This window comes from Mobula birostris, chromosome 20, assembly GCF_030028105.1.
Source record: "Mobula birostris isolate sMobBir1 chromosome 20, sMobBir1.hap1, whole genome shotgun sequence".
NCBI lineage: Eukaryota > Metazoa > Chordata > Chondrichthyes > Myliobatiformes > Myliobatidae > Mobula > Mobula birostris.
The window spans coordinates 59,277,827-59,289,824 of NC_092389.1; the positions used below are offsets into that span (position 1 = coordinate 59,277,827).

An 11,998-nucleotide genomic window follows, 5' to 3' on the forward strand; every position below is an offset into this window, starting at 1 on the left:
ACCTTCCAACCCCATGCCACCTGTTTTTAATGATTTTATTTAATATTTTACCAACAGAGCCACACAACCCCACTGCTAGCTTGTTCTTTCAAGAAACATATAAGCATCTGGGAGACAAGTGGACCTGCAGATGCTAGAAATCTAGAGAACTACACACAAAGTGCTGGAGGAGCTCAACATGTCAGGCAGCATCTATGAATGGGAATCAACATTACGGGCCAAGACCCTTCATTGGGACTTGATACTCACGTATCTGGAATATCAACAGGCATAGAAAATAGGAAGTAGTGCGAAATAAGGAAAACTTTTCACAAAATTTAGTTCAAGGCTCAAAAAAACCTGCCAAACAGAGCTCAATAGTTACCAAATACAACAAAAGCAATAAACACTTCCATCAATACCGACATTGACTTTTTTAATGAAAGTATCTTGGTCACATTTCAATCTGTAAGGTTTACAAAGATAAATAAGAACTGAAATGACTACTTTAGAAAAGACTATTTACACTCAATCCCACTGAGATTAACACGAACTTGGACAGAAGGAGGAACAGAAATAACACACATGAAAGAAAAATCACAGAACATCGTCCAGAGCCCCAAACTCTGCCCTGTGCAGACCCACCTCTGGTTTCTGACCCTGCTCCATTGAGCATCCAGCTAATGGTTTCCCATTCTGCTTTCAATCTTTAGAGGACGTGTTTTCTAACAAGCCTTTAGAAGCAGGGAAAATGACCCATAATGTGGGAATGAGCCCTGAACGAGGAAGTTAACTCCCAATGTCATTCTTCCTCAGCCCAGAGATTTGAGGGGCAAAGAACATCTCAGACAGAACTGCAGTCAGCTTGACTTCTTCAGTCTGCAGGACATTCAAGGGAAACCTCTTCACCCACAGAGCGGTGACTGTTTGGAACTCATCACCACAGGGAGAGTGAGAGATGAACAACAGGGGAGGATTTAAAAGGACTTTTGTGGAGCTGAATCACTGGCAGGGTCCAGCCGGCCTGAGTTGACTCTCTACTATACACTAGGTGTGGTATAAATTCACTAAGATTTCCAAAACTGTTTCAATACAGAATACGACCAAAACATATGTGTCAATATTGCTGTCTCAGTTTTACATCTATCACACTGATTATCAACATTAAGAAACACTTTAGACAGTCTCTCCTTTGTCAAATAGTAACAATGTACAATTTTAAATTGAATTAAACGGTGACTGGCACAAATCAAAGAAGAGTTAACCAACTTCAAAATTCTCTGTTAGCAAGGTCATGTTAAGCTCTCTTTCCCAATCTTGCTTAATCTTAAGTGAAGGGTAATTATACTGTTGTAACAGTAAATTATTAATTTTGCCAATAAAACTTTCACAAAAGGATTCATTTTTAAAATAATGTCTAACAGATCAGAATCCTGTATATATGGAAAATTACTTAAATATACTTGTAAGAAATGTCTGACCATAAGATATTGCAAAAAAAAAAAGTGAATACGAGAGAGTATTTAGTTACTAATTTCTCAAAACACATCAATCGGCCTTCTTGGAACAGATCCATGAAGGAATAGACTCCTTTATTCCTCCAAAGAAAAAAAGTAGGATCACTTAATGGTTGAAGTAATTTCCATTTTCTCTACAATTTCTAAAGCTTTAGAAATTAAATTACAACCTAATAAATTGACAGTTTTTTTGGTATAATCCCTCAATATATTCATGGTATTTCTATATCAGACCAACATGTAATTGCATTTGTTACATTATTGGCCAGAAGGGCTATTTTATTAAAATGGAAAGATGTCTCTGCTTCCACTTTGATACAATGGTTCTCTCAGGTGATGTTATGTCTCAGTTTGGAGAAAATCAGAAGTAGAACTTTTGATCCTCAATCTGACTTTGAGAAAAGGTGGGGTTCTTTTGCCCGCTACTATCATCGGATTTGAGTTAATTAAGATGGTTTCCTTCTGATTCTTGTTTCAATAGATTTGAGTTGGTGGATTGATGTTTTTCTTTTATGGAAGCTTGTATGGTGTACAGCTCCGCAGTCAGGCTCCCAATGGTTTCTTTTCTCTTTTTGTTTATTTTTTTGTTAGCAAGGTTTTTTTTGCTTTAGTTAGTAGGGGTTCTTAATTTCCTTCTTTTTTCAAAAAAAAATATTCTTAACACTTTTTTTTATTGTTGATATATTGTTTAGCTTTGTTAATCAGTTATTTGGTAATTTAATTCCTCATTGTGCATATTGACATGTTGACTTGATTAATGTATTTTTTGTTGATCTCAATAATAAACAATAAAAAGATTTTAAAATGAAATAAATTCACTAAGTACAAAGACAGAGTTTAAAATACACTGATTTGTTTGTCTCAGATCCAGAATATTAAACTCCAGTCCCATTAAACGTGAATGTGCAGCAGAAGAAACTCCTCCCGTGCCCAGTGACCAGGGTGCAGAACTGGGTGTGGTGACCAGCAGCAATAATTGCAGAGTTCAGCACCAACAGTCACTGTGGAAATTGCATTCTGCAACGGGGATGGATAAATATCCAGCACGCAGCTTATTGAAACTTTCTCCCCAGTGTGAACCCGGTAGTGTGTCACAAGTGTAACATGCCGTAAGGTTTCACTGCTAATGTAGTGGCCTCTCTGCAATGTTTCACTGCTGAGGTAACGGTTTCTCTCCAGCAGCAATGTTTAGGTTACGACTAGAGATAACAGGGTTTTGGAATGCAGGGCTATTCAATGACAGAAATGTTGTTCTTCTGTGTGAGTCTGGAAGAGAAATTTTCGTGGTCTTTTGCTGGGGAGAGATGAGAAAATGCGAATGAAGAGAGTGGCCCCTTTTTCTTTTTCTTTGTTTACTTCACTAACCCTACAGTCAAAGTACGAATTCTAAAGCTCAGTTGTTTAATCACATATTGTGTACTGTTTGTTAATTGAGATTTCTTACGTTTGGCCGGGCTGGGGGGCTATCAGCCCCTACATTAAGCTGCTAGCCGAAGCGAGAGTTACATAAGGTTAGATGACTGAGCGAATCCCTTCCCACATTCAGAGCAGGTGAATGGCCTCTCCCCAGTGTGAACCTGGTAGTGTGTCATAAGGATAGATAACTGAATGAATCCTTCACCACATTCACAGCAGGTGAATGGCCTCTTCCCAGTGTGAAATCAATGATGCACATTTGGTTGATTTGGCTGAGAGAATTTCTTCCTGCTCTCTTCTGAGCAGGTAATCGGCCTCTACCCGGTGTGAACTCGCTGGTGTCTCTGTAGTTGAGATAATAGAATGTATCCCTCCCCACACTCTAAGCAGGTGAACGGCCTCTCCCCACTGTGAACTGACCAGTGTGCTTGTAGGTGGGATGACTGAGTGAATCCTTTCCCACACTTTGAGCAGGTGAACGGCCTCTCCCCAGTGTGAACTCGCTGATGTACCTTCAGTAGAGATGACTTAATGAATCCCTTCCCACAGACTGAGCAGGTGAATGGCCTCTCCCCTGTGTGAACTCGCTGATGTATCTTCAGTAGAGATGACTTAATGAATCCTTTCCCACAGTCTGAGCAGGTGAATGGCCTCTCCCCAGTGTGAACTGACCAGTGTGCCATTAGAGTGGACGACTGAGTGAATCCTTTCCCACACTCGGAGCAGGTGAACGGCCTCTCCCCAGTGTGAACTGACTGGTGTCTCAGTAGCTGAGATGACAAAGTGAATCCCTTCCCACAGACTGAGCAGGTGAAGGGCCTCTCCCCGGTGTGAACTCGCTGATGTACCTTCAGTTGAGATGGTTGAGTGAATCCCTTCCCACAGACTGAGCAGGTGAATGGCTTCTCCCCAGAGTGAACTGACTGGTGTGTCAGTAGACGAGCTAAACGTGTGAATCCCTTCCCACAGTCTGAGCAGGTGAATGGCCTCTCCCCGGTGTGAACTCTCTGATGTGCCTTCAGTTGGGATGACAAAATGAATCCCTTCCCACAGTCTGAGCAGGTGAACGGTCTCTCCCCAGTGTGAACTCGCTGATGTACCTTAACTTGAGCTGACGAAATGAATCCCTTCCCACAGTCTGAGCAGGTGAATGGCCTCTCCCCAGTGTGAACTCGCTGATGTACTTTCAGCTGAGATGACAAAATGAATCCCTTCCCACAGTCTGAGCAGTTGAATGGCCTCTCCCCAGTGTGAACTCGCTGATGTACCTTCAGTAGAGATGACTTAATGAATCCTTTTCCACAGTCTGAGCAGGTGAACGGCCTCTCCCCAGTGTGAACTGACCAGTGTGCCATTAGAGTGGACGACTGAGTGAATCCTTTCCCACACTCTGAGCAGGTGAACGGCCTCTCCCCAGTGTGAACTGACTGGTGTCTCAGTAGCTGAGATGACAAAGTGAATCCCTTCCCACAGACTGAGCAGGTGAACGGCCTCTCCCCAGTGTGAACTCGCTGATGTACCTTCAGTTGAGATGACTGAGTGAATCCCTTCCCACAGTCTGAGCAGGTGAACGGCCTCTCCCCAGTGTGAACTCGCTGATGTACCTTCAATTTAGATGACGAAGTGAATCCCTTCCCACAGACTGAGCAGGTGAATGGCCTCTCCCCAGTGTGAACGCGCTGATGTACCTTCAGTTTAGATGACGAAGTGAATCCCTTCCCACAGACTGAGCAGGTGAATGGCCTCTCCCCAGTGTGAACGCGCTGATGTACCTTCAGTTTAGATGACGAAGTGAATCCCTTCCCACAGACTGAGCAGGTGAACGGCCGCTCCCCGGTGTGAAATCGCTGGTGAGCCATTAGGTCAGATGACCGAGTGAATCCTTTCCCACAAATTCAGCAGATGACCAGCCTCTGCCCAGTGTGAACTGACTGGTGTGTCCACAGGTGGGAAGACCGACTGAATCCCTTCTCACCCACAGGACAAGGTGAACGGCCTTGTCCCGGTGTGAACTTGCTCATGTATCTTCGTGAGATGACCTTGAATCCCCACAGTCTGAAAAGCTGAACAGCCTCTCCCCTGTGTAGACTGACAGGCATGCCAGTCAGTCAGATGATCGAGTGAATCCCTTCCTCCACTTCTTACAGACATGCACAGAGACAGCAAAACTGGCGTGTTGTGTTCGAGATTCCTGGAGATAAATTCCTTGTCGTTTTTAACCTGAAAAAAGAGATATAAAATCCATCAATAAGTGAAGAACAACATTTCAGATGAGATCACTTGAGTTGTCAAGGTGTGATCTGGCATCTCACTGTTACAGTGAAGTTTAACCCAAGTTGGAGAGAGAAATCATCTTCTAACTGGGCACAATGCTGGTATCTGGAATGACCATCAAATTCTCTGATGCTCTTCCTGTCTCTAAAAAAAATAAGGCATTTCTGCCATCTCCAATCTGTGGAGTATAAGAAATGCAAGAGAACAAATAAGAAATAAATCAGGATGGCTAAAAGAAGGCATGAGTTTGCCCTCGCAGAAAAGATGAAGAATAATCCTCAGAGATTCTGGAGATATATTAAGAGCAAAAGGATTCCAAGCTACAAAGTTGGTCCTCTGGAAGACCAGAATGGCAATCCAGATGTGGAACCAGAGCAGATGGGAAGATCTTAAATATTGTTTTCATCTCTATTTACTCAGGAGATGGACACAAGGTCTATGGGCGTGTGGAAAAGCAGCATTAACATCGTGGACTCTGTACAGATTAAAGAAGAGGAGATGTTTGCTATCCTGAGGCAGATTAGGGTGGATAAATCTCCAGGGCATGACAAGGTGCTCCCTCGGACCCAACGGGAGGCAAGTGCAGAATTTGTCGGGGCCCTAGCAGAGATAATTAAATCACACTTAGTGACGGGGGAGTTATCAGAGGATTGTAGGATAGGCAAGTTTATTTTGCTGTTCAACATAGAACATAGGAATCTACAGCATACTCCAGGCCATTGAGCTGACAATGTTGTGCCAACTTACTCTAGAAACGGCCTGGAATTTCCCTCGCACATCGCCCTCTATTTCTCTCAGCTCCAGGTACCTATCTGAGATGCTGTTAAAAGACCCTATTGTATCTGCCTCCACCACCGCCGCTGGCAGTGCATTCCACGCACCCACCACTCTCTGTGTAAAAAACTTATCCCTGACATCCCCTCGGTATCTATTTCCAAGCACCTTAAATCTATGCCCCTCGTGTTAGCCATTTCAGCCCTGGGAAAAGTGTCTGGCTATCCACACAATTAATGCCCCTCATCATCTTATACACCGAAAAAAGGCTCTAAGCATAAACAAGGAAACTATACATTGCTTTGAGGATTTGTTGGAAGGATACACAATTATGAGAGTATAGATAGGGTAAATGCAAGCAGGCTTTTTCCACTGATGTTGGGCAGGACGACAACCAGAGGTCATGGGTAAGTGGCTTCCCCAGTTATTGAAAATTTAACGGGACTGCGTGGAAAACCTCTTCACTGAATTGATTATGAGAGTGTGGAATGAGATTCCAGCACAAATGGTGCATGTGAGCTCGATGTCACCATTTAAGGGAAGTTTGGATAGGTACCTGGATGGTTGGGGTATGGAGGGCTGTGGTCCCGGTCGTTGCATTGGACAGCTTAATTGTTTTCAGCACTGTCCAGACGGGACAAACGGCCTGTTCCTGGACTGAACTTCTCCATGCTTCTTTGACAGAGAAGCTGGCCAAACTTGACTGGAAGGGGAAGCTGGCAGGAATGTCGGTGGAGCAACAAAGGCTGGAGTTTCTGGGAGCAGTTCGGGAGCTGCATGGTAGATACACACCAGTGAAGCACTCCAAAGGCAGCAGGACACAACCATGGCTGAAATAAGAAGCCAAAGCCCCAGCAAGTTAATGGATACTTCTCCTGGTATTAGAGAATGGCGATTTAATTCTAATTTGCTTCAAGACCCGGATTTTGTTAAGTTTATGAAAGAGCAGATTGATCTCTTCTTTTCCACTAATATTACAGAAGAAATCTCCAACGGGACAACATGGGAGACTTTTAAACCATCTATCCGTGCACAGGTTATTTCTGATTCTGTTGGTTTGTAAAAACGTATTAAACGTATTTTGTTGGTTGATAAAATTTAAGAAATTGATAAGGAATATTCTATTGCTCCTAGTAAGGAGCTTTATAAACAGAGTCAAACTTCAAATGGAACACAGCTTATTGTTAACATCCCCGATTGAAAATCAATTAATGAAAACTAGAAATGAGTTTTATATACACAGTGACAAATCGGGTAATTATTAGCTCATCAATTGAAAACTGCTTCGGTTAAAGATCAAATCATTAAGATTCACAAACATGATGACACTGTGACAGTTAATCATGATGAGATAAACAAATCTTATACCTCCTTATACCATTCCGAATTTCCTCACCATCCCAACACTATGCAGGACTTTTTAAGGAAATTGAATTTTCCGAAATTATCACCCAAAGAATGTTTAACATTAGAAACTCATATTACGGATGAAAAAATAACAGCTGTTATTTCCTCAATGAATTCCGGCAAAGCACCTGGTCCAGATGGTTTTACAGTGGAATTTTTAAAGTTATTTTCATCTATTCTTTCTCCTCTGTTGTCTAGAGTTTTTAAAGAAGCAATCAGATTAGGAAAATTACCGCAATCATCTTATGGAGCTTCTGTTTCTTTAATTCTTAAAAAGAATAAAGATCCTACTGATTGTGCATCATACAGACCGAAATCTCTCCTGAATGTAGATTCTAAGATTTTTTCTGAAGTATTAGCAACTAGGTTAGAGAAGGTATTACCTCAAATTATTTCTGTGGACCTAACTGGATTTATTAAAAACCATTATTCATCTTTTAATATTAGGAGGTTAATGCATATTATTTATACTCCTTCACTTAGTACTCCAGAATGTGTTATTTCATTAGATGCTGAGAAAGCTTTTGACAGAGTTGAATGGCCATATCTATTTATTGTGCTTGAGAAATTTCATTTTAGTCCAATATTTATATCTTGGATTAAATTGATATATCATACCCCTGTAGCTTCCGTTTGTACTAACATTCAAAGATCTCCCTTTTTTTGCTTATCTCGGAGTACTAGGCAGGGATGTCCTCTTGGTCCATTATTATTCGATATTCCCCTTGAACCTTAAGCAATTGCTATCCGAGTCTCACCAAACATTTTTGGTATTACACGTGGGAATGAAATACACAAGTTATTATATGCAAACGATTTGTTATTATACATTTAATCCTGAGAAATCCGTTCCTACTATTTTATCTTTGTTGGCTCAGTTTAGTAATTTTTCTGGTTATAAACTGAACCTTAATAAGAGTGAACTATTTCCCCTAAATATGCAGGTTCCAATTCATGGATGTTTGTCATTTAAATTGGATACTGATTTTTTTACATATTTAGAGGTTAAAATTACAAAAAGGCATAAGGATTTACTTAAGGCTAATTTCTTACCTTTAATTGATCAGAATAAACTTTTGTTTACTAAATGGCCACCAATGTCTCTGTCATTGATCGGTCAGATCAATGCTATTAAGATGGTTATTTTACCTAAATTTTTATATTTATTTCAAGCGGTGCCAATTTTTATTCCGAAATCCTTTTTTGATAATGTTAATTCCAAAATTGCTTCATATATATGGCAGAATAAAAATCCTAGGTTGGGTAAAAGATACTTACAGAAATCTAAAAAGGAACAGGGTTTGTCATTGCCGAATTTTAGATTTTACTATTGGGCAATTAATATTCGATATTTAAAATTTGGTTATGGGACTTGGATGTAACTGCAAGTCCACATTGGGTAAATCTTGACTGTTCATTTCCACGGATGCTGCCCGACCTGCTGAGTTCCTCCAGCGTGTTGTGAGTGTTGCTTTGACCCCAGCATCTGCAGAGTATTTTCTGTCAAAAATCTTGAATGTAATTCTTTACAAGGGTTTCCATTGGGTTCTATTTTAGGCACTTTGCTTCCCTTTACTCTTTCTAAATTGTATAAACAAATGGATAACCTAATAGTGAAATATACTTTATGAATATGGTTTCAATTTTGAAAATCTTTTGGGTTGAATCAATTTATTCTAGCAAGTCATAGTATATCTATTTTTTTCTTTCAACCCTCCATTATGGACCAAGCATATCTGGCTTGGAAAACTAAAGGTATAGTACAATATTGTGATCTATTTTTGGATAATTGTTTCATGTCCTTTGAACAATTATCTAACAAATACAGCTTGCCTAGATCCCATCTTTTTAAGAAATTTACAGATTAGAAACTACTTAAATACTGTTTCTCCTACCTTCCCGAATTTATATTCAATGGATATTTTGGAAAAAAAATTAGATTTAAATCCTTTTCAGAAAGGTGTAATTGCAACTATTTGCAATATAATTATGAAAATACATCCAGACGTATCTAATAAAGTTAAGACTGATTGGGAAAGGGAACTTAAGATTACTTTACTGATTGAAAAATGGGGGAAAAAATCTTCAATTAGTTAATTCATCCTCTATATGTGCTGAACATGCATTGATACAGTTTAAAGTAGTGCATAGGGCTCATATGTCTAAGGATAAATTAGCTCATTATGACTCTCATATAAATCCTGTGTGTGATAGATGTCACTCTGAGATAGCTTCTTTAACTCATATGTTTTGGTCATGTCCTCTTTTAAAAAAATACTGGAAAGATATCTTTGATATTATCTCAACTGTTTTGAGTATTGATTTACAACCCCACCCTATTACTGCAATTTTTGGTTTACCAATGATAGAACCAAATCTTTTAACCTCTTCAGCTCATCGGACGGTTGCATTTCTTACATTAATGGCTAGAAGATCCATTTTGCTGAATTGGAAAGAGATCAATCCTCCCACCACATTTCATTGGTTCGCTCAAACTATGTTGTGTTTAAACTTAGAAAAAATTAGGAGTGTTATTTATGATCCCTCTATTAAATTCAAAAAGGCTTGGAGGCCATTTATTCAACACTTCCATATGATGTAATCTGACCTTTTCCAATCCTGTTCTCTCTCTTTTTAATGCATGTTGAGAGGAGCGGAGTCAACGACATTAGTGGTTCTTTTTTTTAATGCTTCACAACAGCCCAGGTCTTTTTTTTTAGTTTAGTTGGTTAACACTGTTTAGGTTGTTTTTTTTTGGGAGAGGATTTATTTTTCTTTCCTTTTTCACGATATATTTAAAAAAAATTTGTATATTATATTATATTTGCATCCTTTATAATTGGGAGGTTTAATACCTGTGTGTCAACTGGGTGTATATTTAAATATGTTAAGTACAACAATGTGATCCCAATAACTTTGTATCAATACTATGTTATGTTTATTATTATGAAACCAATGAAAAGATTGAAAAAGAAAGAAACAGAAGCCAAAGCCAACATAAAAGCCAAAGAGAGGGCAAATCATAAAGCAAAAAATACTGGGAAGCTTTTAAAATCCAACAGAAAGTCAGATGAGCTCAGGGCGTGGAATTATGATATTGTAGTCATTAATGAGTCTTGGTTGCACCCAACAGCCTGAGGCATTTGGAGGAACAACATATTCAGGGCCTTAATATCGCTCGAAAACCAAGGTTCCCTGCACCAGTTACCATTCAACTTTTATTTTTGGAAGGCACATACAAACTCTACACACACAAAATTTCACTTCGGAAGGCCTCCCACTTACCAAGTACTCCTTTGCCAGAAAACAGCCTGTCCCAATCCACACTTGTCAGATCCTTTCTGACACCATCAAAATTGACCTTTCTCCAACTTAGAATCTCAAACCGTGGTCCAGACCGCTCTCTTTCTATATTTACTTGGAATCTCATGGCATTATGATCACTAGCTACAAAGTGTTCCCATACACTAATTTCTGTCACTAGCGCTGGATTATTTCCTAATAGCTTATTGCACACTTCTACGTCGGAAATTCTACATACTGATTCAGGGCACATTTGACAAACTCTACCCCATCTAGTCCTTTTACAGTATGGGAGTCCTCGTCAATATATGGAAATTTAAAATCATTACCATCTCAACTTTTGTTTCTTGTCATAGTCTGCGATCTCTCTACAAATTTGTTCCTCTAAATCCCTCAGACTGCTGGGTGCAACCAACTCCCAGTAATGGCTACAATATCATAATTACCTGATCCGTACATCCGTGGTGTGCGGTGAAAAAGGCACAACAGTGCCTCTTTCACCTCAGATGGTTGAAGAAGTTTGGTGTGGTTCCCCAAATCCCAAGAACTTTCTACAGGGGCACACTTGAGAGCATGCTGAGGGTCTGCATCACTGCCTGGTATGGGAACTGTACTTCCCTCAGTCGCAGGACTCTGCAGAGAGTGGTGCGGACAGCCCAGCCCATCTGTAGATGTGAACCTCCCACTGTCCAGGATATTTACATTATTGTGTAAAAAGGACCCGTAGGATCATTGGGGAGCGGAGTCACCCCAACCACTGAATGTGGCAGCTGCTACCATCCGGGAGACGGGACCGCAGCATAACAGCCGGGACCATCGGCTCCCATTCCCCCAGCAGCCGGAAGCTCCCCGGGGCCCGGGTACGGATCGTGGGGCTGAGAGAGAGGGACTGTCCCGGGACTGCGGGCCACGGTGCCCGGACTCAGTCGGTGCCGAAACCCCCCGCCCGCCCGGCGATCCGCTCTCACCTGATGCCGGTCGTTCCCAGGCCGTTTGTGTACTGTGCGCATGCGTGATATCCGGTTACGTCACAATCCCGACGCCTGCGCCTGCGCATTTAATTGGTGCTGCGGGGGGGGGGGGGCGGGGTGCTTCCTAAGGCTCCGCTTTCGGGGTAATCACGGTGCCGTTAGGTTTCTGCAAGCACCGGTTCTGCGTCCGTGTCTCACTGTGTTTTGTGTGTAGAAAACTCAGCAGCTGTTTTAACGCAGAAAGCAGCTTCTGTAAATAATATACTCGATATCAACAGGCATTTCGCCTGTCAAGAGCCAAGTACAACCCTCTTAGAAATGCAGATATAAAACACAAGAGATTCTGCAGTTGCTGGA

General features: G+C 41.0%; 1 protein-coding gene across 1 annotated transcript; it reads right to left on the reverse strand.

The window, feature by feature from the left end:
* Positions 1 to 395: 395 nt before the first annotated feature.
* Positions 396 to 11,656, reverse strand: LOC140185279 (uncharacterized). The gene is made up of 2 exons (XM_072238667.1): positions 11,639 to 11,656; positions 396 to 5,132 (listed from the first exon to the last, which is right to left on the reverse strand). Exon 2 carries the CDS (start codon positions 4,769 to 4,771, stop codon positions 3,230 to 3,232), a length of 1,542 nt encoding a protein of 513 aa, XP_072094768.1. The 5' UTR covers positions 4,772 to 5,132; positions 11,639 to 11,656; the 3' UTR covers positions 396 to 3,229.
* Positions 11,657 to 11,998: the final 342 nt, after the last annotated feature.